At 46.7% G+C, this 24,557-nt stretch overlaps 1 protein-coding gene and 2 long non-coding RNA genes across 10 annotated transcripts in view; 2 read left to right on the plus strand and 1 right to left on the minus strand.

The window, feature by feature from the left end:
• Window positions 1-233: 233 nt before the first annotated feature.
• PHACTR1 (phosphatase and actin regulator 1) overlaps window positions 234-24,557 on the minus strand; it is a 585,520-nt gene continuing 561,196 nt past the window's right edge. For 7 of the 8 annotated variants that reach the window (XM_015135539.3, XM_028846699.2, XM_077998524.1 and 4 more), the window contains 5 exons: window positions 17,386-17,441; window positions 12,330-12,391; window positions 7,068-7,208; window positions 4,383-4,459; window positions 234-3,545 (listed from right to left, as the gene is read on the minus strand). In XM_015135539.3, coding sequence (XP_014991025.1) covers window positions 3,530-3,545; window positions 4,383-4,459; window positions 7,068-7,208; window positions 12,330-12,391; window positions 17,386-17,441 — 352 coding nt within the window. In that variant the 3' untranslated portion in view covers window positions 234-3,529. 8 annotated transcript variants of the gene reach the window in all.
• Window positions 9,097-11,195, plus strand: LOC144340567 (uncharacterized). The gene is made up of 2 exons (XR_013416820.1): window positions 9,097-9,220; window positions 9,493-11,195. It is a non-coding gene; the product is annotated as an uncharacterized LOC144340567 (long non-coding RNA).
• LOC144340566 (uncharacterized) lies at window positions 16,208-24,051 on the plus strand. The gene is made up of 2 exons (XR_013416819.1): window positions 16,208-16,327; window positions 22,748-24,051. It is a non-coding gene; the product is annotated as an uncharacterized LOC144340566 (long non-coding RNA).

The raw sequence follows: 24,557 nt of genomic DNA on the forward strand, positions 1-24,557 counted from the left end.
GGTTGTCCCGTATGTCCACTCACTCTCACTATGTATGTTGCAGATGAGCTGACCTCTCCCATTCCTGAAACCTCCCTTTCCCAGTCAAAGTATTTTGGGTGGTTTCTGCTGCTGGTTGATAAAACACACAAGAGTCAAGAGGTTTTTTTTTTTTGACTTTTTTTTTTTTTGGTTTGTTTTTAAAGAAACTGCATACATCATCAGAGACAAACAATAATTTAAATGCCATGCAGTTTCTGTATGTACAAAACCTAGGCCACAGAGATCCAGTTTAATTCGTATTCTCTATTTACATCGTTTTCCTCATACAGCCATCATCTGTTAAATTAGAACCCGGGAGATCAGGGGATTGACGGTCACCACACTCACTCCTATACAAAGACAAACTATGTACAGACACCCAGGAAGCAACTGGAAAATGCAACCGGTCTGGGGATTAACAGACAGATAGGGAGAAAAAGTCATTGAAGGTGACCTTTGCCCACCGGCTGTGCACAGGGAGAACCTGAAATTCCATTCATCGAAGCAACACACCACGATTTTCATTCGGCAAATAAAAATACATGTTGATAAGCGGGAGAAAAATAAAATCAGAGCTTTTCATCACATTTACCGTCACGTTGTTTGGTTTCTCTAATCTTACATAAAGGCTAAAGTTTTAAAAGTTTTACAGGGCTTTGAGGGCCTCTGGAGATGAATATATCAGCCATTTTAAAAAAGCTAGTAGGCTGATGGCGATCTCTTCTGTCATTGATTGGGGGCAGGGGGCAGGATCGGGCAATGTCTAATCTTTAGAAGGAAGCATTTGATTTGAGACATTTCACATTTTTCCTCTCACACTAATCCAAATGCAAAAATGCTCAACTGGGAATTTATACACATACAATAAACTTTGACTTGCCAGCTGCAGCTTTTTCAAAAAAGAGATGCATTTTAAGTCATCTAGCTCACCCTTTTATTTTTTCCCTTAATTAATGTCAAATTGTCATCTTGGAAAGTAACACAAATTGCTACAGTCGTCATGATGTTGTAGCCGAAAAAAAAAAAAGAAAATTGAATAGGTCTCTAGAAAGACCTTAAGGTTTTAAGAAAGGAAAGAGACAGCAGAAGGCCCATCCTGCAGGCCACAGAGGTTGCTGAGCCTGTGTAAGAGCCACTTAAAACAGGCTTGAAAGAGCCCGTCCTGAAGGCGCAGGACCTGTCAATGGCAGGGGAGGTGCACCCCTCAGTCTGAGCAAGTGACTTCTGGAGAAGAGGACCTGCAGGAAGAGCAGTGGAAATTGTGTTCAATATCTTCCATGCACAAAGTGGACTGCAACACGAGGGCACTTTGGGCGGAAACCCTGGGCTGTTTGCTGGCTGGCTGCAGGGAGATCCACTTGGGCCTTATATCCCCAGGGAATCTGAAGGGCCAAGAACCAAGGCCAGCAGAGAAGCCATGGGCCTATCATGGGAGGGAGTCCGGTCAATGGAATGAATTTCCTTAGGACTCGCTCCTGGCCAGGGAGGACCACCATGCCAGGGCACCGCGTGTGCCAGGAACCCAGCTGCAGTTAGAGGAAGTTCAGACTCAAAGCCTGGCCGGCAGGCACCTCCACCTGGAACACATGCCCGCCCGCCCGCCGTAGAGAAGTTCAACGAAAGAGCCCTACATCTTTCGTCATACCATTTGCACATTCAAACGTCAGTAAGCCTTTCGGGAAGACTGTGTTTACAGCCACACTAAAATCCCGATCACATTTTCCCTGAACAATACCTCTCCCCACGGCAGGAACTATTCAGATTCAAGAGTTAAAAAAAAAAAAAAAAAAAGGATCTAGTGATGGCACCCTCCTTGGGTTGGGCAGAGGCGTGCTGGCTCCAGGTGGCAAGGCAAAGCTGCAGCTGGAGGCACCGCCCAAAGAGCTGCCCTGAAGAACTCTCCCCAGCAGTTGTCCGGCTCCTTGGTTAGTGCCTACATGAGAGCCGTTCATGCCTGCAAAAAAATGCAATGGCCTCGTTGACAGGTGTGCATCCTAAGAGTAACCTGCTCCCACAGGGTTCGTGGTGGGAGACTGGTTAACTTTTTGGAAAGGCCAAGCTGGCATCTTTCTAAATGGCATGTGTGGTGGAGAGTGTGCCACCACCTAGAAAGACTGGGGTAACGATGGAGTCACTCCAGAAAGTGAGAGAACTCTGCGACTGAGGGCCTGCGAGCTCTGTTAGGAAGGAAAACGAAAGCTGCAATGGGCCTCATTAGGATGCTTGTTAGGGTTTAGGAAGGTCCTGGCCTCATTGCACACCCTACCCTGGGTATCCCAGTCAGAGACATACCCACAATCATGCTTCCCGGCATCATGAGGGAGAGGGAAGAGCTCTCTGGATCAACTGGAGCAGGAAGGGGCACTGTGGGCAGGTGTGGCTGGTGTTGGCCTGATTCTGGCACATGCCCAACTCCGGGGCTCCTTCACAGAAACTCTTCAGTGCAAAAACAAAAAAGAGAAGGCCATGGAGTGTTTCTGGAGTACCAGTCCCTCAGTGGCTGGAAAGCCAGTCCTATGGGAAGGTTTCTGGCCTGTATGCACTGGTCCTATACACAGAAGGTAGGAACTCCCAAGCCATGTAATCACCGGCTCCAAGACACACAGAGAAAATAAATGTCAGCCAAGCAATTTCTGACCCCACAGGGTTCAATAGGGTCCTCCCACTCAGACTTATAAACAGCACAGGAGTACCTTAGCAATGGCTATGTGTGTGCGTGGGTCACTCATGACACTGGACTCTCTGAACACAGATGGGTTGATTATTTGAACTGAGCAGATGACAACTTTCCCCTTCTAAACCAGAGCTTCCCAAAAGGCAGCTCAGCTCAGGCAGAGGGGGCAGGATGGGTGCTCAGTGCCAGCCTTCGTAGCCAAGAGGCAGCCAGACTCCCCCAGAAATGGGCCCTTCCCTTTTGTTCACTGTGTGGGTGGTGGCTGAACGGACTGAAAAGCCAGGGACAACTGAGAAGTGCTCCCTCCTTCTTGGCATCAACTTCAAAGGGCCCCCAAACCAGATGTCATGTCTGGAGCCAGCACATTTGGCCAAGTGTAGGAGTCCAACCAGATCATTAGCTTTGCGCAGTACCCCCCAAAACAAACCCACCCCTTCAGCTTTCTTTGGACTCAGGTGACAGACACTTGTGAGGAAGAGGTTTGCTGGAGACTTCATGAAGGCAGTGCCTGCTGGGCCTGGCTGGAGAGAACAAGGACCATTCCACCTGCTGGAAAGTCTTCAGTCAGGGCCCTGCCGGTGCCCTTGGCACTGCTGGGGTTTGGGATGCATTTTGGTGTCAGAAGTGGGACCAGCAGCTCGGACCGCCGAGCCATCACTTTTGCGTTTTCACACATAAAATCCTGATTGTGTTTCCTTGATTTTTCTTCTTTTTAAAAAAAAAGGCAGTTCAGAAGATTTACATCATAATGGGGAAGTGAATAAATACCAGCACTTATGGTTCTTATAAATTTATGTTTTGAAGACAGCATAGCACTCAAGAGGAATTCGACTGTTAAGGTCGGTGAAACCTAAGGAAACAAATAATTACATCAAGACCAAGGGGCTGCCAAAGGTGCAGGATTCAACAGTCCAATCTCCCATCCTCAGGGAGTTTCTTGACCGTGAGAGGGAGGGGTGAGCTTCCCACCATCATCCCCACAGGAGCGCCACTGAACACACACCTGGTTTTGAAATAGTTTCATCAGGGGCAGCCCTGGTGGCCTCCACCTCCTGCCATCAGCCTGGATCCAGCAGCAAGGTGCAGAACCCAATCTGTGTCTCTGAGTCTCTAGACTAAATACTTGCTATGTCCTATTTCTCTAAATGTTCCCCTCAAAAGAAAGTCAGAATTAAATCAATAGCACTATTGCTAACTAGCAATGCAACCTTATATAAGTCTCTTAATCACTCTGTGCCTCAGTTTCCCCAAATATCATCATCATGCTGGACTGTCAGGGAGAATGTCAGGGAATAACAGAAGTGGTCCACTTTGGAAGTCCCACATGGACTTGGTATTTTGTTCAGGTTTGGCCTCTGCTGACTGGTTGCAAATTGGCAACAATCTTTTCTCCTTGACTTGAGTTTTCACGAAAACTCACCTTGGAGTTGTTGGTAGTCTGGTGCTTATCAGACCTTTAGTTTAAATGAGTGAACCTCAGACTTTGCAGAAAGTTGCTTTTAGCCCGGGCCATCTGTGTTCTGCTTCCTCATTTCAGTAACCTAAAGTGGAACTGCATGCCTACCTTCCTATTATCTTCCCTCCCACGGCACCCACCAACCCATTCGTAACCCACAAGTGGGAGAGTTTCATTTGGAAATAAATATTGCAACTTGAAGGAAAAAAAAAAAAAACCCTCAATACTAACCTTGTTAAGTGTCTACTCAATTCATGAACTTCCATCTCAGTGCTTTTGAATTCATTGAGCTCCTTTCGGATGGCAGCCTGGAATCAACAGAAGCCCATCAATGTGCAATGGGAGAGAGTCAGAAAAAAAGTCCCCTTTCAGTTCATTCCTAACAACATGTTTTTCTTCTTCAACAAAGACAAACAGGTTTAAGATGAATTCTTTCATTGGGAGGAAGAAAAATCACCTGAGATGTCCTTTAAAACAAAGATTCCCCTCCTTCCCTAAATCTAAGTTGCAAATGATGGCAGGCTATTGCCCAAAGTGTGTTTTTTCTTCTTCTTTTCACAGAGCTGTGGCATTGAGGCATCAGTGGTGGTGTACGCCTACCCCACACTCCTGGGGGCCCAAGAACACATTCAATGTCAACCTCTCATCTTCCGTAAATAAACAGAGCTCAGCACAGGCACACTGATGCCTCGAGGTGGAGACCTCAGAAGGCATGGATCAAATTCTCCAACCAAATTAGGGGGAAAGGTGATGGCCAGCTCCCTACCAACCCTTTGCTTTTGCTCTTTTACAACTTGCCTGACTCTTCAGTGATGTATTTCACCATGTAAGATATGTTTTGAATAACCTCACATGTTCTGAGATGATCCCAAATCACTCCCTCTTTACAATACTGCCACTGAGGAGGCAGGGCCTGGAATCAGACAGCAAAGAGAGGCCATGAGAGAGCAGGGGAGGAGGAGGGGCTGGTAGAGAAGGCAGCTGGGGCCGGAGACAACCTCACTCCTTCCTCAAGGGTGGAAATCGCAAACGCGTGCCTTCTTGCACAGCTCTGTCTACGGCCAATACCTGCTTTGATGGGAATATCAAGGCCCCAGGAGTTTGAGAACAGAAAAGTCTTCATGTAGGATTAGAATGGCCCTCCCCAGGAAAAGAAGGCTGGCTTAGGTTTAAGTGCCTGGGGAGCAGCTGTGGGGCGGGGGCAGGGGTCACCCCGTGCTTCCTGTTTTTTGTCCCCCGCAGCCATTGAGAAACTGGATATGTTTTCGGCCTAAGAGCTACTCAGAACTCTATGAGGGTGCAAGTAGAGACGTCTGTGGTTTCCTTGCACACTTGCGAATATCCTTATCCTTGCACGCATACCACAGTGAGAGTGTGGACAGGAGAGGACAAGAGCGAAAGCTCCTTCCTCTTCGTATTTAGATGACACACTCCTGGGGAGCTGGGTTTGTCTGTCTGGGGCATGGCAGTGCCAGTTCCTGGGTTGCTCTCACAAATTCCCTTGCAGGGAAGATGTGAATGCTGTGTTGACAGAGGAGGGCATAGTCTTCCACACATTGTGTCTGTGGGTTGACCCGCCACAGGCGAGGTCATCTCTGGAAGTCTATCTGCCTCTGGCTGCTTCAGTCCCACCCGAGTGCGGCAATGTGCCTGCATCCATGTTTCCTGCAACTCCTGGATCCAGGGTTGGTGATAATGTAGCCAGCCTGGGCCGTAGATGACTTCCTGCTGAATCATATAAGAAAACCCCAGGTCCCTGAAACGGACAGAGTGAAGGCAGGACTGTTGAGACTGTTGACTTCTATCGTCACCTACACATTAGGCTGAATCATTATTCCAGACTCTCTCTCTCTATATATATTATATATAATAAATATATATATTTATAAATATATTTAACAAATATACATATTTGTTATATATATAATAAATTTATATATATGTTTGTTTGTTTGTTTTTGAGATGGAGTTTCACTCTTGTCATCCAGGCTGGAGTGCAGTGGTGCGATCTTGGCTCCCTGCAACCTCCGCCTCCTGGGTTCAAGCAATTCTCCTGCCTCAGCCTCCCGAGCAGCTGGGATTACAGGTGCGTGCCATCACGCCCGGCTAATTTTGTATTTTTAACAGAGATGGGGTTTCATCATGTTGGTCAGGCTGGTCTTGAACTCCTGACCTCAAGTGATTTACCCGCCTCAGCCTCCCAAAGTGCTGGGATTACAGGCGTGAGCCACCGCGCCCGGCGCACAGACTACATTTTACAAAAGGCCCTTAACCCTCCAGCTCCTCATGGTGACCAGACTAGAATCAGAGAGGATTACCAAACAGAGGTTCATTCTGATGCCTCGTCTAGTGGACAGAGAAAATGATTTCTCATTGGCATCACTGCTTTTCCTAAAAAACAAACTGAACTTCAGATTATTCTTTTTGTTTTCTGAATCGGCGAGGGTCTAGTGCAGTGAGATATGTTTTGCGACGTCTCTTTGATTTGTGCCTATTTCTCTCCTGAGGTTACGTGTCCACTTTGTCTTTTCTTTTGGTTTGGTGAATCCCCCGTTGGATGCCGGCAGCAGTGTCCCCTACACGGAAGGACTGTGATGAGCCCAGAGCCTCGTGCCTTCACCTGTCTACGCCTATCCAGTGCTATTCTCGTTCTCTGGGCACAGCCTCCTAGGCTGCTGCTCCTCCTCCTGTAAAACGGGCACAGTATTATGTGCCTTGTGTTTTCTTCGATTCAGCAGCCTTTCTGCAGATTATCTGTGGCCCCTGGGGAAAGGTGTTGGGGTCCCAACACTCCATTACGGGAACTGCAGCTGAGGCCTGGATGCGGGTCTCCCTACACACTCCCCAGCGGTGAGCCCGGCGGGACACCCAGCAGATGATCTTGCCTCCCACTCTCCAGCACTCCCCTCTGCTTACTTTGTCTGCAGCAGTGAGGCGGGTCCACGGCTTATCTGCCCTGCGGTCATAGTCCTGAGCGTCAGCCACCTCCACGTAGTCACTGAAGCGGATGAGGATCTTTCTTTCCCGAAGCTCTTCCACGGTGGGCCTTTGACTGAGCTGCAGGGAGGGAGAGAGACAGACCCAGTCAGCCAGACGGGTTGACCATGGCACTCGGTCCTGTCTGTGAACTTGCAGGTGTGGAAAATAAGGTTCAGTGAGGCAATGGATGCGTTGCATAGTGAGTGAGGGGCAGGGGCAGGGGGAGGGCCGGGGTAGGGGGACCCAAGTCTCCTGACTCTTGGGACCGGGCCCTTTCTCAGTCCTAAGAGAGAGCTTTGTTATCCCTTACATACCCTCTAGGCCAACCTCTATCTTTTTTTTTTTTCAACTTAAAAAAAAACTTTTATTATGTAAATTTTCAAAAGAAGGAAGGAGACTAATATCATAAATTTGGTGTACTATCACCAACAATGATCGACTCTTGACTACATTCACATGTGGATTTCTTTGAAACAAATTGCAGGCATCATATCATTTTACCTGTGCATATTTCAGTATAGAATATAAAAAGATCAGGACTAAAGCATATTCACAATACTGTGTTTACACCTATACAAATCGATAGTAAACAGTCTCTATCTTCATGACATTGCTGAGTCCCAGTCGTTACTAGAAGCTTGTCTTTCTGTTTGGCTGTGGGCTCCTGTTGTGGATTTCTTCTTATCTGTCCTACTCCCGCCAGGTGACAGGGATATTCTACAATGATTCTGTCTTATTTTGGATTTGCAAGTCCACATCTGTGTGTCACATTGAATGCCTTCTGCAAGATGGGTTTGCAATACATTTTGTGTGTATTTTAGATGCAAAAAAGCGTATGTGAAAATGGTATGCAAACTCGGGGTATGTGGGATGGGAATCTGCTGGCTGAAGAGGTCAGCCCAAACGTTGGTGACAGCCCTCTGCAAGAAGTTCAAGGGGAAGGTCAGTCAACAAATGCGGAGCTGAGTAAGTACAGAAAAAGGCCACATTTATGCCAAAGGTGACTCAGGACCAGCCCTTTGGATGGTCCCTGATGAAGGACTGCAGGAATGAGAGATGAGGCAAGTAAAAGGAAGATTCATATGTATTTTGCCATCTCCCGATATTAGCCATAAGGACCCCTTCCTCTACTTTAGCAACACAAGGCTGACATTTCTATTATCTCTTCCTGTCACTAGGTTTATTTCTCCTGGAGCAACACAATTGCTGTCTTTAAGATGCTGTCAACTGATGTTCAACCAGTGCTACTTAAAAGCAATTTTCCCTCCAAGCCCTAAACGCTGTGTAATTCTATTATTAGAAGACACTGTCTCATAGAATCTTGCAACTCAGGCCCATAAAACAAACACAGTGGAGTCCAAACTACCCTGGCAGTTTCAACTCTGCAACAGGCAGCTTCCAGACACCCTTGGCTGGTGCGAGAATGTTCCAACTTGCTCCCATGCTGGCAGAGCACAATTAGAGGATGGCTGGCAGGTATCAAATAGATGGCTGGCAGGTATCAAATAGAGTGGTGACAGATCCCGGACAGGGCCAAGGCAGGCCTGCAGCTCCCTCTCAGCCAAAGGCAGGAATCTCTGGGGATCAGGGGCTCAGCCGCCTCTGGTGCCGTCCCCCCTGCCTAGACTGCACGTAGCCCTCCCTTGGCTTTCTTGGGCAGGACAACGTTCTGGCACCAGTGTGGGCCTGTCGCGAGAACCCACAGGCTTCCCAGGCTGTTATGGCTATGGTCACCGTAAACAAAAACAGCAGTCATCCTGGCTCCAAAACGTGATCTCCACAATGTGAGTGCAGGGAGATTTTGTGCTATAATTAAAATACATAAAGACATGCAATATTTGTCATATTTCCTCCAGCTAAACAGACTCCTACTCAGAATCCTGTCTGTGTTCCTCAGGACTTGCTGGGTTTACCCCAAGGGGCTGGACAAAGTGTTATTTTCTTTTCTTCATTTTTCTTTTTTTAGATGGAGGCTCACTCTGTTGCCCAGGCTGGAGTTCAATGGTGCAATGAGCTCGGCTCACTGCAACCTCCACCTCTTGGGTTCAAGTAATTCTCCTGCCTCAGCCTCCGAGCAGCTGGGATTACAGGTATGCACCACATTGCCCAGCTAATTTTTGTATTTTTAATAGAGATAGGGTTCACCATATTGCCCAAGCTGGTCTCGAACTCCTGATCTCAAATGATCTGCCGTTCTCAGCCTCCCAAAGTGCGGGGATTACAGGTGTGAGCCACCGAGCCTGGCCCAAAGTGGTATTTTCTAAGTGTGCCATGATGTGAGGAAAATTGTTAAGCCCTGACTTTCAAATTTCTCTTCCTGGAAATTATGACCTGGATTTTACTAATATGCTATCTATGGCAGGATCTGGAGTGAACTGAAGACTAAGCATAAACGCTGCCGGTCAGGGGCTGTTTCTTGTGCCTGAAAATCGTGGGGCCTTGGACACCGCCTTTCCAAATCAAGATGGCACTGCACCCAAGTGCTCAGAGGGAATGAGTGAGGATGCAGCTGGCTGCTGCCTCTGAGAGCCACAGTTGGTGCAAGGACCCCAGCACTAACAAACGGCCACCAGGACACTCCTCCGTGTGCATGGGGTTATGCCCCTGAGCACGAAGGGCTCAGAAGATCCACCTTTGGCCTGGTGCTGGCTGTAGCCCTTGGGGCATCTGGAACCTGAAGTGCTTCCTTGAATGCTGCAAAAATAATCTTTGCATTCAAAGTCAGGCCCGCCTCGGCCTCCCAAAGTGCTGGGATTACAGGCATGAGCCACTGCGCCTCGCCGCAGGCATGTTTTTTAAAAGGCAAAGCATGTAATTTTTATATTAGTCTCAATTTGGTCAAAGAAAATGACTGATCTGTTGCTATCAGCCTCAGTTACTACGTTTTATTTTTTAGTTTTCTTACTAGTGCATTACAATGAAATAGAACTTTATTGAAGAAGTTCTTGGGCTGAGGGCAAGTCACTGTAAAGCAGCCACCATCACTGGCATCTGGTCTTGGTGTGATAAATGCTCAAGAGAAAAACCTACACAGGGCCAGGAAGTGATGATGTAGGTTCCCTACCTGCCGGAAGGCACCACATCTCTGCCCACAAAAGCAGATGTGGAAGTTGCCGCTCTGTTCTTCCAGTCTTTCTCTCTCAGAAGCAGTTGTCCCCCTCAAGCTCATTATTTCTAACCCCCTCAGCCAGTCCCAGGGGAGGGTAAATGCTAAAATTCCAAGGCCATTTCCCGGGGAGAAGAAAGGAGAGGTGAGCAGGAACAAAGTTAGGTAATTATTTGATTGTGGAGACTTGCAAAACCTATGAACTATTTGCGGTCCCCATCCCTAGTGTTACCCACCCTAGGGAGATGGGTGTGGAAAGGAAGACCCTTTACTCACTCATTGCCAAATCATGCCATTAGTCAAGTTCTCCACAAAATCATACCAACTTTGTTAAGAGATAGGAATTAAGTAAATGTCTAAGTATTTCTCTATGACCTTCTTTAACAAGCAACCTTTAAAATTGGGGGAATCTTGGGGATCCAGCAACCAATTCTGAAAAATCTGATGAAAATCTGATTTAAACGGTTTTTTTTTTCCTAAGTTTCTAGACCTTTCCATATCAGAAATGAAGGTTTATCACAGTGTCTTTTTGCAAGCCCCTGTCGTTTCAAGGACACGATGAGAAAAAGCTAATGCATCTCCCCTGCTCTTCTCACTACCCAAGCTCAGGAAAAACTGCACCCTGCATCCAGAGAGTGGGTGGGCGTTAGGATGTAAAGGGTCCAACCTTGACGGGTAGGGCAGCGACTGGCTGGTGAAATCACTTAGCTCTTGCTCTAGTCTCCGCCAGGGTGACGCCAGCCAGTCGTCTGACCATTCAGGCACTTGTTTATCCTGCTCTTGCTAATTGGGTTGGCATTTGGCTTGTCACCAGGTATCTGGGATGCTCGCAGGGAGAGAAAGTGTTGAGAAATACAAACCATCTCCTTAATAATTGGTATGATATTTCAGGATCTCTGAATTTCTTCCTTTGTGTGATATTTCTGGAGAGAAAAATCCAGTAATAAACCTTTTTACAATGAATGTTAATGGACCTCTTAACTGTCGCTAAGATATGAGTATCTTTCTCTCAAGATGGTCACTGTAGGAGGCTGATTAAAAACACTTTGACTTCGTCAGACAGAAGGTAGTATTATATCTTGCATGTCATCAATTAATTAAACTTTTCAGCATCATCCAAGAATAGCCTTAACAATGCATTTGTTGTTAAAGAGGACACTCGTGTGGAATGAGATGCATGCGAGGCTACAGTGCATTGCCAAACCATCTATTTTTGGGGTTAAGAATATATTAAAATTCCAGTTTTATGACTTTTATCTATGTGCTTCTCAAACATCTGCTTTAAATTTGTCAGCACTTTCATAATTTAGCCTAATAAAGTTGCATAGTTCTTAATTCCTAGGGAAAGAACAGTGTCAGGGAAGCAAAAAAAAAAAAAAAAAAAAAAAAAAAAAAAAAAGTCTATACTTTCCCAGGGTCATAGCAAATAATTGTGTAATATTTGAACTAGTAATTTTTCTTTTATTTTGAGACAGTCTTGCTTTGTTGCCCAGGCTGGAGTGCAGCGGTGTGATCTCGGCTAACTGCAACCTCTGCCTTCCTGGGCTCAAGCAATTATTCAATCTCAGACTCCCATGTATCTGGGACTACAGGTGCACATCACCACGCCCAACTAGTTTTTGTATATTTACTTTGGCAAAGACAGCATTTTACCATGTTGCCCAGGCTGGTCTCGAACTCCTGGCTTCAAGCTATCCACTCACCTTGGCTACCCAAAGTGCTGGGTTTATAGACATAAACCACTGAACCTGGCCTTTGAACTACTGATTTTGATTATGAATTTCCCATTGCTTAATGGGATTATAGTGAATTTTTAAAAACAAAACATTTAGTGTGATCAAAAATATAACACAATAGCCATCAAGTTATTTGGGAGTAGGTGGGTGTCACAAAATTAAACAACATTGAATGTCACCAGCTCAAAGGACTGAGGGTCATGAAACTGAGTGGAGAGGTCTTATAGAGTAAGAGAGTGGCGCTCTCTGACACAGGAGGAGAGGAATCAGGCAGCGGTGAGGCCACTGAGGCCAGCAGAGGTGTGGCGGGCAGCCCACCCTCGCCTGTCCCAGCTCTTGGCATGGAGAACCACCTACCTTTCGGGTTAGCCTCCTCTTGATCTCTCTCTTCTCCTCCTGTTCCTCTTGTTCATTCCGAGCTGAAAGAAATATTTAAGATGTTTTTTATTTCAGTAAACAGTGTTGTATACAGGTGCATCCTCTGGACCTTGGCAGGCTCTAGGCCAAGCATTGCAGTTTGAAAAAGGGAAGAGAGAGCTCCTGTCCCCTCCCCCAGCTGCCCTTCTCCTTATGGGGATTGCTTTCCAAACTACCTGCGTTATTTCCAATTGCTACTGAGCAGGTCGACCTTATCATTCTGCCTTCTTTACATCACATGGGGTTTCAGGTCTCCAGGCAGAGATGCTGGGGTGGAGAAACATGGCTACAAGGAGGGTAGGCTTTTTTTTTTTTTTTTTTTTTTTTGACAGGGTCTCATTCTGTCTCCCAGGCTAAAGTGCAGTGGCACAATCACAGCTTACTGTAGCCTGGAACTCCTGGGCTCAAGTGATTCTCCTACTTCAGCCTCCTGAGTAGCTAGGACTTCACATGCACGCCACCACACCTGACTAATTTAAAAAATGTTTTATTGAGATGGGGGTCTCATTATGTTGTTCAGGCCGGTCTTGAACTCCTGGCATCAAGCGATCCTCCTGCCTTGGCCTCTCAGAGTGCTAGGATTACAGGTGCAAACCACCGAACAGCGCAAGGAGGTGGGTGGGAATGTTGACGCAGGGACACAGGCATTTGGGGAGATGTGAGGATCCTTTCTTTGGATAAAACTGGGGCTCACTCATTCTCTATGGAGCCTCCCAAACACTGAAGGAGGCTCATTGTGATGTAGTCCTTGTGTCTGGTGCCCTGTGGGGGTAGAGAGAGCAGAAGACCGACCTCAACCTGCTGCAGGAACAAGACAAGGCAGGAGGAATTTCAAAACGCTCACCTTTCACAAGCCCTGATTCCATCGATTCTTTGAATCTTCCAAGAAGTCCACAGAGCATGGGTGAGGCCAGAGTGTGGGATACAACTGCCTGCATGTAGACTTTTTAGGAGTGGCTCAGAAGAGTAGACTGCAGAGCCTAAAAGCTCTTGGCTTAATACATGGGTGATTTACTCAGATTTTTAAAGAGCTGTATATATAAGAGAGTCTGGGGAAGGGGGCAGATATTTGAAGGGCAGAGAATCTGGGCTTATTTCTCCTTTTAAGCTAACTGGATGACCTAGGGTAGAGCATTTCCCTTCTGAACCTTGGAAGAATTCCTTGATATCTGTGGAAGCACAGACATCAGCGTAGCATTGTTGGACTTGAAAAAACTATGGAAGTCAGCTTGTATCAAAGAAGGCCTGTGATTCTCAGCTGTTACATTTCAAATGGTGTTAGTAAAAGGAAACACGTTGATTTCTGGCATAGGGTGCATCATGACTGCCTGGGACACTAGTTGGCTCATTTTGAAAATCACAGTTGTTGAATTATATTTTGGTAACTTCATTAGTTTGTTGTATTGGAGCACACATGCAATTCAGATATGGTTGCTTTTTGTCTTCATATGGGACAAGTCTTTAAAGGAAGGAAACCCCCTGTGCCTAGAAAGGGGTGAGGACCATCTGATAACTGTGTCACCTTTACACTGAAGGTGACTATACCTCCCACTAGCACAAGTGGTGTGAGGTCAGAGCAGAACTCAGGCCCTTGAGGGCCACCCCCACGGGCCTGATTTGGCCCCCCGACTGCCTGTGGGCATAAGGCTTTGTAGAAAGGCAGCACAAGAAACAGCCACATCTTGCTGTGGGCTGAGGTCACCAGAGGTCCCTGCTCCAGCCTACGCTACAGTGCCTGAAACCATCACCATGAGTGTGCTTTCCTTTGGATTAGAGATCTTATCTCCCACCCGGAGTGTGTTTTTTTTTTTTTAATGCAAATTTCTCTTGAATAAAAGCCCATTAAACTAGTCAGCCATTAATAGCTCAGTATGAATTAATCTAGCAGAGATAAACTGGGGGGGCAGACAGCAAAACCGGGAAGCAGGGAGCCCCCAGACAGTGACATTTGTACAAATGCAAATTTCAGTGGGATAAAACCTATTAAACCGGTCAGCCATTAATATCTTAGTATGAATTAATCTAGCAGAGACAAATGGGGAGGCAGACAGCAAGAACCAGAAGGAGGGAACTCCCATTTGGAGATGTCTCAGGTGGGAGAACGGATGGAAGGAAAGGTGGTCTGGATGTTGGGTCACTGGGGACAGCTAGAGGGCACACGGTGAAAATTTACAGAAGCACAGAATACCAGGGCCATGAGGGGCCTAGTGACCACCTCATCTACCACCACTGGTTTATAACTGAGGATCTGAAGGCCCAGGGGTGTTAAGTGGCTAGTCACACCCTACCTGGCTCAGTGGTTACACAGAGGGGCTTTTTCCTGTGGTCATGTTTTGCTTGGGGCCGGCTCTACTCCTCATTACTAGCCTCAGACTTCTGATCCTACAGGCCTCTTCGGAGCCGTGAAAGCAGGCATCCTGTGACACAGCTGACAGAGCATGGAGCCTTCATCTCCTATGTGCATTTCTTAGGTCACTCTTGGGGGTGGGGCCACAAGCTACCGCCTACGGAATCGATACCTTTAGTTCAAAGCCATTGACCAACTCAGGTTCATGAATTTTCAGGCAGAAGGTACCAAGACAACCCCATTAGGCAACTGGGAAGACAGGCCAGGAAAGGCCTACGATGTCATCATTACAGCTGCCACCATCAGAGGGTTCATTATGTGCTCAGAGGTGCACAGGGCCTCACTGGCTGCTGGACAGAACAGGGGCTGCTCCCAGGGCCAGGCAGGGTGAGGCTGGAAACCAGTCCAAGGCTCTCAAAGCTCCAGGGCTGAGCCATGGCACCTCTGTGCCCTGTTCCCCACCACCCACCACCGAGCAGTTCCTCAAATGGCTGAAAGCTCAGAAAATCAGTTTTAAAACAAACTCTTGGAGGATGTTTTCTTATATGACTAGACATTTTTGTTTGTTTGTTTGTTTAACAATCGCGATAGATTAAATTTAAAAAAATATTTAGGAGAACATAGTTCCAGAATACAGGGAAAAATAAGAACCTATGGGAAAACAGTTGATTTCTGAAAAGTTTCAAAACTATGAAATGATCCATCTGTTTGAATTGGTCAAGTAGTTCTTTAACTTGCAACTGGGTGGCCGGGACAAGTGGGATTAGGGAAGAGAATAAAAGAGAACCATGGGAACAATCTTTCACAACTCCTTTTTGGTTCCCTGAATCTAAGTTCCCTGCTTGATGGCGGTGAAAACCCAAGCTCAAAGGACCTGTGGTCTCCCAGGGATCTGGACAAGCCACAGAGGGGATCTGATGCCTTTGAGAGAACCCAGAGCTGAGCTAGGGGATTTTAGATCTCTTTGCAGAAACCGTATTCCCGGTGTGATAAGCACTATTTTCTGAAACCTAAATAATCCCCGGAGGCTTTTAGCTTCTTTGAGTTTAGGCCTCAGGTCAGAGGCCACAAGTACAGCAGGGGGCTGTGAGTAAGTTGTACCAGCTCACCTGGCTGTTTATCTTTCTCTCCAACAACGAAGTTTATAATCGCTCAGGTACCAGATTGGGGCAGAAAGGAAGACATCATACAGGCCAAATGCTTCCCTGACCTTGGAAATCCTTTGAAAAAGCTCTAAATTCATTCTATAGAATATTAAGCTTGGAAACTTTGAAGGATACCCCTTGGGCAGAAAAAAAATAAACGCACATTCCTAGAGACCTAGGCAATGCTTAGGGTTCCCCGAGGACCGAGGAAGGCCCAGTCCTGAAAATAACTTCCACTGAGAGTTGAGGAAGTGGTGGCTGGCATGGGGATGGGAGGCAAGATGTTGATAAAGGCCGGGTTGACATAAACGGACATGCGGGGGTGTCGGGTGGGGGTGGGTGCTGTAGGCAACAGGCCTCCCCATCAGAGCGGAACTCAGCACCGACCATCAGCAGACTACGAAATACCAAGCAAGTCACAAGGCCACAGTGAGCACGGTAGAAAGGTAAAGTCAAGAATATTTTAGTGTGGTTACAGTGGAAATTCCCGGCAAACTCACACTGCGGTTGCATATGATTTACTGGGCACGGGGGGCGGGGGAGCTGGGGGAGGCGAGGAGTCAGTCTGTATACCATAGCATTTCTAGAAAACTCTGCGTAGTATATATCTTTCTTTTCTGGAGAGAAATTAGAAGTGTGTTGTGGGGTAGGGGGAACAGGGTCATGAATTAAGCCAGAAATATTTGTTCACTATCTTGAGGCAATGTTGGTGAGAATGGTAGCAATGACTGAATGGAATGGTTTGATTTTTAAGTTATTTAATATCCACCACTAAACTGACGCATACTGGTGTCCATCAAATGCTTGATCTGTTTTAGTATTTTGTATCCTTTTTTTTTTTTAAAGCACCAAGTGGATCCTCTGTACATATTCAAATGTCTCTGTGTCTTAAACCAAACAAGGGGCTCATTTATATTTTTCTGTCTGCAGCAATGGTGAAAGGCAGTTTTCCTCGAATGAGACCATCAGACAGGCATGCCCGGGACCAGCTGTGGGAATCCTGAGAGACAGACATGAAGCACTCCACTTGGAAATGCTTTCTTAGTCTTTAAATTTAACGTTCAAAGGGATGAGGGATTTTTATCAACAAGCAGCCAGCTGCAATGCAAAGTCATGCTTTCTTGTCTCAGTTCAAATGGCCATTAGCCGCCCATATCACAGTCTCCATTTTCAAGCCAATTTTGGTTTAAAGGTGACCCTACTCTCAAAAATCATTAAATAATAAGTGGTCTCACTCTAATTTTTCAGCTTCTCTCTGACTTTGCAACTCACTAAAAGGAAGGCTCTGCCTGCCGCCTGTGAGCTTCTGAAGTGGAATAAAATTTGCTTTCTCTTTGGGGAGGTCGTCTTTGGTGTTCTAACACACACGGAGGAAGCCTCAACCGTTAGAAAGGTTTTCAGTGCTTTCCGCACAGGCGCAAGGTAGAAACCTCGTGGCCTACCATTAAATAATAACAAAAGCCGCCACAAAACATCAGGGATTGCCATGGGCTTAGTCACTTACGTTTCAAAATGTTCCTCTGTTCCAGTTCTTCCGCAGTTGGCCTCTGGCTCAGCCGCCTACGGAAAAAATCCAGGAAAAGTTTTTGGACCATATCATAGCCTCCTTGGGTCATTAATCTCCTCGGCCCTTGCAGATACATGAGACAGAGTCAGTGGCTGGAGTTCTTGTTCCATCCTGTGCTCTGAAAGACTGACTCTCGCCACCACCGCCTCCTCAGTTCCTCAATTTCAAGCCCAGGAGAGGCACGTGCGTCATGTCACAGCCGCTGACCCCCGCCCTCCTCCCTGCAGCGGCCCCTCCCCAGCCCCGTCTCCTCCAGTGGCCCCAGGCAAGTGGACTGCAACTTAGACGGGACTCTTGTCTTCACAGAAGTCCTTTTCTTTCCTTGTGGCCTCCTAACTTGGGGACTGTGGCCTCTTGCCTCTCCCTCCCTTGAGGCTAAAGCCTGTCTTGTGCGTCTTCTGTGCAGACTCAGAACATAAAGAGGCCTGTGGCCTCGGGGACATGTGAGAGCGTGTGTCTGTCTGCAGAGAACAACGGCTGCTCTTCTTTTGGTCCTGCTCCTCTTATTCCAGAGCCTTAGAGGACATGAGTGGCAAAGGCACAGAAATGACACTCCTGTGGCCAGGCATGAAATTTAGCCACCGTAAGTGAAGCATCATAGCCAGGGCATGAGCCTGCAATGATGCAATGCGTGGAGGCAGGGACAGGCAGTGGATGGCACGTAGTGACAGAAGTAGCCAGGGAACGGGCATGGCATCCGAGGGGGGAATGCCTGCATTAGGTCCCAGGAATGACTGACACGGACTCAGGAGCCTGAGCAGGAACAGAGACGTCTGTACCTTTGAAGTTTTGGTAATTATTTAACAACGCTGCAATTATCCAGCATTCCACTTCACCCACTGGGATGAGGTGTGTGAGACTGAATCATTGCAGAGGAAATTTTAGGCTTCTCAGACTCCTCTACTGGGATCTAAGGGATAGAGAGGATGCTCTCCTAGTTACGGAAGTTGCAGTTCCTCCCTGGGTATTAGAAACTGGTGTCCATAGTTGGCAAGATGTTCACATCTTAAAATCTGAAGAGAGATCCTAGAGTGAAAATATAAGTCAATGAAGTCTCCAAACATAACTACAGTTGGTTCTCTGTATCCATGAATTCCACATTCTTCGGTTCTACCAACTGCAGATGGAAAATATTTTAAAAATACAAACAAAAACAATAGTCTAATAATTACTGATACAGCATTTATCTTGTATTAGATATAAGTAATTTAGAGATGATTTAAAGGATATGGGAGGGTATGCGTAGTTTTTTTGCAAATACTAAGCCATTTCATACAAGGGGCTTGAGCATCCTTGGATTTTGGTATCCAAGGGAGTCCTGGACTCAGTCTCCCAGAAAGGACTATATTTTTAATTCAAAGCTTGTTGTCATTTGTGTTTTTCTTTATTGCATTAGGCCAGAATCAATTGCTTCTGTGACATTCCCGTGTCACTACCACATATCCTATATAGGGAATGGGCTTCAATGTCTCATATAGTTTGGATATTTGTCTCATGTTGAATGGTAACCCCCATTGCTTGGGGTGAGGCCTGGTGTAAGGCGCTTGGATGGGGAGCCCTCATGGCTTGGTTCTGTCTTCTTGACAGGGAGTTCTTGCAATATCTGGTCATTTAAAACTTTGTGGCGAAACCCTGTCTCTATTAAAAACACAAAAATTTGCCGGGCATGGTGGCACATGCCTGTAATCCCAGCTACTTGGGAGGCTGAGGCAGGAGAAGTGCTGGAACCTGGGAGGTGGAGGTTGCAGTGAGTCGACATTGTGCCACTGCACTCCAGCCTGGGCAACAAAGTGAGACTCTGTCTCAACAACAACAACAACAACAACAACAACAACAACAAAAAGCGTGTGGCAACTCCCTGCCCACTCTCTCTCTTGCTCCTGCTTTTGCCATGTGATGTGCCTTCCTCTCCTTCACCTTCCTCCATGATTGGAAGCTTCCTGAGGCTTCCCTAGAAGTCAAGCAAATGCCAGGGCCATGCTGCCTGGATAGCCTGCAGAACCATGAGCCAATTAAACCTCTTTTCTTTATAAATTACCCAGTCTGAAGTATTCCTTTATAGTAATGCAAGAATGGCCTAATACAATGTCAGAGAAAGGATTTTTTTTTTTTTTTTTTTGAGACGGAGTCTCGTTCTGCCGCCCAGGCTGGAGTACAGTGGCCTGATCTCAGCTCACTGCAAGCTTCCGCCTCCTGGGTTTACGCCATTCTCCTGCCTCAGCCTCCCGAGTAGCTGGGACTACAGGCGCCCGCCACCTCGCCCGGCTAGTTTTTTGTGTTTTTAGTAGAGACGGGGTTTCACCGTGTTAGCCAGGATAGTCTTGATCTCCTGACCTCGTGATCCGCCCGTCTCGGCCTCCCAAAGTGCCGGGATTACAGGCTTGAGCCACCGCGCCCGGCCAGAGAAAGGATTTTTGGTCATATACCTGCCTGTCAAACCTACAGTACCCTGAAACTGTTGGAAATTGCATTCCAAAGTGTTTTTAAGAGTATAAGAACATTTTCATATTTATTATTCCTTTTCAAAATATCCCCATGGCATAATATAAAACATTTGTTTTTGACCCAGTTCCTATCACAGAGCACCTAAAATGCTTGGAATTTCCGGAGTGTCAGGAGTGTATTTTGTTACTTGGAATGAGTCCCTTTGGATCACACCAGAGTTTGTGCCAATTAGGTGACTTAGGATGGGGCTGGCTACTAGAAAGACTACATGGTTAGAGGCGTGGAGCTTTCAGCTGGGAAGCGGGAGGGTAGGGGGCTGGAGGTGAAGTTCTATGGAAATTCTTGAACCACAAGATTAGATGAGCTTCCTGGTGGCTGACCACAGGGCTGGGGGCCACTTCTGGGAGGGTGGCACCTGGACAGTGCACAGAAGCTCTGCCTCTGTCCCCCAATACCTTGCCCCATCCATTTCTTCATCTGGCTGTTCATCTGTGACCTCTGTAAGGAACTGGTAAAGTAAGTGTTTCCCTGAGTTCTGTGTGAGTAGTCTTAGCAAATTATTTAAACACAAAGAGGGAGTTGTGAGAATCCCAATTTACAGCTAGTGGGTCGTAAGTATCGGTGACAACCTGCGACTTGGTATTGGCATCTGAAGTGGGGGGCAGTTCTGTGGGACTGAGTCCTTAACCTGTGTAATCTGACGCTATCCCAGTAGAAAGGGACAGAATCAAATGGAATTACAGGACGCCTAGTTCGTGTCTGCTGGAGAATTGCTTGGTGTATGGGGAACTGTGTCACACAGAAGTGTGTGGGGTCACGCAAGTGTGCTAAGTGTGAGAGTAGAGTGAAAAAAGTTGTTGTTTTTTCCTTTTTTTGAGACGGAGTTTAGCTTTTGTTACCCAGGCTGGAGTGCAGTGGTGTGATCTCAGCTCACTGCAACCTCTGCCTCCCAGGTTCAAGCGATTCTCCTGCCTCAGCCTCCTGAGTAGCTGGGATTACAGGTGCGCGCCACCATGCCCCACGCTAATTTTTTGTATTTTTAGTACAGACAGGGTTTCACCATGTTGGCCAGGCTGGTCTTGAACTCCTGACTTCAGGTGATCCACCTGCTTCAGCCTTCCAAAGTGTTGGGATTACAGGCGTGAGCCGCTGCACCCAAAGTTTGTTTTTTTTCTTTGCAATCCCATTAAGACATTTTTCATCCCCATTGACAAGGGCCAGCTGTGTATTTGGAAATTCACAATATTAGAGGGTCTAAATTTGGACGCAGCATCGTTTGAGTCCTTTCTAAAATAGCATTCTCATGCTGCAGGAGGAAAATGGTGATTATACAACTGAGTGAGCCGGTGTCAGAGGTCTGGAATGCAGCTTACCGACTCCACGTTGAAAGATCTTAACAGCTCTTTCTCACCTGCCAGTTTATTTTCCCTAAAAATACTTGCTGCTTTTATAAGGGATGGGAGCCACTTTTATGGAATGGTTTGGTAATACCCAGGCTTTAAGTCGAGCTAAGTTTTGGGGGCACTATGTTTTGAGAAAGCCTTGTAAATGCGGGTGGCGCCTACATCTTGGAGGTCAGGCCAGTGTTTCAGAGTCTTATGCAAAGTGTCTGCAGACTACACTGTTTCCTCATCAGCTTTGACGGTGCCATCCCATTGATCTCATCACTGAACATGACAACTGGCTCTGTAGTGGCCCCCTTTTTTTTTAAATGGGTGGTCATATTTGGAGGGGGTGAAACTGAGTGACTAGACTCTGATCCGAGAAAATTCTGTTATTAACTAGGCTGCTTTATAGTCAAACACCCATAATTTCAAATGAGGTCCTCTGTTTATGTTTTATTTCTCTGGAAAGCGACTGAGAACATCAAGACTAATCATCACTATAAAATGCAGCTGAGCGCGCCAGAAGGGCCTGTGCTATAGTTAGTTTGACCTTGAAAATGAGATTTGGGAAGAAAATGATATGGTGGCATTGTAATGACAAAGCACTAAGTAGCTCAGGAGCTAGAAGATTTGGGTTCTAGTCCTGGCTCTGCTCTGAACTTATTTACCTCGGACAAGGTATCGGATCCTGCTAGGCCTGTGTTCTTTTCTCTGCAAATAATAAATACTAATTTAATAAGCTAAGGCTGATTTAATGCCTATAATGTAAGGGTGTGGTTCCAAGCACTGTACATATGTTCATTCATTTAATCTTTATCTCAAGATTTTTAACCGAATTCCAGTTGCAAAGTCTCCTTTGCCCTGGAAGGTTACATATTCATAGATTTGGGGATGAATATGTGGACGTCTTGTGGAAGGGTAGTCAATATTTTGTCTGCCATAACCACGGTACTTTAAGTCAGAGGTTGCAAACTGATGTCTGGTGCACTGGATTTGACTCTATCAGTTCTCTTTGGCATGCTCAGAGGTTACACTTTTTCTCTCTTTTTTTGAGGCGGAGTCTTGCCCTGTTGCCCACGCTGGAGTGCAGTGGTGCAATCTCAGCTCACTGCAACCTCCACCTCTTGGGTTCAAGCGATTCTCCTGCCTCAGCTTCCCAAGTAGCTGGGATTACAGGTGCGTGCCACCATGCCCAGCTAATTTTTGTATTTTTAGTAGACATGGGGTTTCACCATGTTGGCCAGGCTGGTCTCAAACTCCTGACCTCAAGTGATCACCCACCTTGGCCTCCCAAAGTGCTGGGATTCCAGGCATAAGCCACTGAGCCCAGCTGGTTTCACTTTTTTTTGAGCCTGAATGCCTTCAGACAGAGTGTGTGTGATCTAATTAGCCCACTCCCCAGGCCTCACTTAGATAGTACAGGTGAGCATGCTCACATCTGTCCTGCTTTTTTTTTTTTTTTTTTTCAGATCATTCCTGGACCCCCGAGGGCCTCTGAGTTTGAGACGCTGGATGAGATCATCAAATGATAAGAATTCCAATTTTTGTTTTCCTAAGTCTTTCATCCGCCAATCTACCCAACAGGAACCAGGGGCCACCTGGAGGCCAGGCACGTTTTTAAGATGATCACAGCCCAGAGGTGCACATCGGTGATTACAATGTACGAGGTAAAACTGGATCAGCAGTTTCCAAGGACTGGCGTGTAATAAAATATCCTCAAAACAACAAGCAAGTTGGGCATGACTTAGACTTTCACTGCCCATGTGGAAGGCACTGTTCATTCTTGCAGCATCTCAGTTGGCCATCAAGAGCTGAGTCAGACAAAAACCATTCAGCAGCCACACGGAAGTGGGGCTGGCTGGGCACAAGGCAAAACTGTGAAGGAGATAAAGTGTCTGTGGTTCTGCCTTGACTCTACTCCCTGGAGTCCTCCCCTCTCGAGTTCCTAGAATTCTGTCATCACTCTTGCTCTATCTCATTCCTGTCAAGACTTGTTTTAGAAATGGGTGCCAGAGACTCAGCTACATTCAAATGTAAACCCATTCATTCATTTAGCAAGTTACTTATTAGTGCCAGTGCTGTGTCAGGTTCTATGTTAGGTACCAGGGTACAGTGATGAGCAAAACCAGTCCCTGCCCTTCTGGAACAGAGAAGATTGGAAGAGGATGGGGGGTAGCCATTAATCAAACAGTCACAGAAATGAGTGTAAAATGTAGCTGGAGTAAGGGCTTCCATGGTGAGGTACTTGGTGCAGGGATCTCTGGATCTGACCAAATCGGAAGGTCAGGAAAGGCTTCCAGGAGGAAGCGACACTGTGCTCAGAGCTCAGGGATGGAAGAAGGACGCTCTCTCTGGGCAGAGAGGAAGGAGAGAAGGTTGGTGGGAAGGAGGGCAGGGGCCAGATGCTGTGGGTGTGATTTGGATCTGTGTCCCCGCCCAAATCACATGTTGAATTGTAATCCCCAGTGTTGGAGGTGAAGCCTAGTGGGAGGTGATTGGATCATGGGGGGTAGTTTTTCATGAACGGTTTAGCACCAACCCCTTGGTGCTGTTCTGGTGAGAGTGAGTGCATTCTCGCGAGATCTGGTTGTTTAAAGGTGTGTAGACCCTTCCCCCTTGCTTCTGCTCCTCCAATGTAAGACACCTTGCTTTCCCTTTGTTTTCCACCATGACTGGAAGCTTCCTGAGGCCTCACCAGAAGTAGATGCCAGCATCATGCTTCCTGTACAGCCTGCAGAACTGTGAGCCAATTAAACCTCTTTTCTTTATAAACTACCCAGTCTCAGGTATTTCTTCACAGCAGTGTGGGAATGGCCTAATACAGCTGCTTCTAGGACTTTGATCTTCTTTTTCTAGGAGCAATGTGAAACCGCTGAAAAGTTTAAGTTTTAGGGTGTGGGAGGGGAGGAGTGAATGAAATGATCAGACTTACAGTGGAAAAAGATCACGCTGGTTGTTATACAGAGAAGGGATTGGAGGAAGCAAGAGGCAACCTGAGGAGAGGCTTCGGGAGGCTTGGCACACCTGGTAAGAGATGGTGGAGGCTTGGGCGAGGCCGTGGCGGTGACGTGCAAGCTCTTAGGAAGTCATGTAGCCACAGCATACATGAATGGACAGGAAGAAGCAGGTGTACAGGATATCTCCTTAGGTTTTCTAACTATTGCGACTAGATGGATGGGAATGCTGTTCACTGAGGCAGGGGCACTGCAAGAGAACCAGGGCATTTGTGAAGGAAGAGTAGAAGAAAATAATGAATTTGAGTTTGGATCTCTTATATCA

This window comes from Macaca mulatta, chromosome 4 (assembly GCF_049350105.2).
Source record: "Macaca mulatta isolate MMU2019108-1 chromosome 4, T2T-MMU8v2.0, whole genome shotgun sequence".
NCBI classification, from domain to species: domain Eukaryota; kingdom Metazoa; phylum Chordata; class Mammalia; order Primates; family Cercopithecidae; genus Macaca; species Macaca mulatta.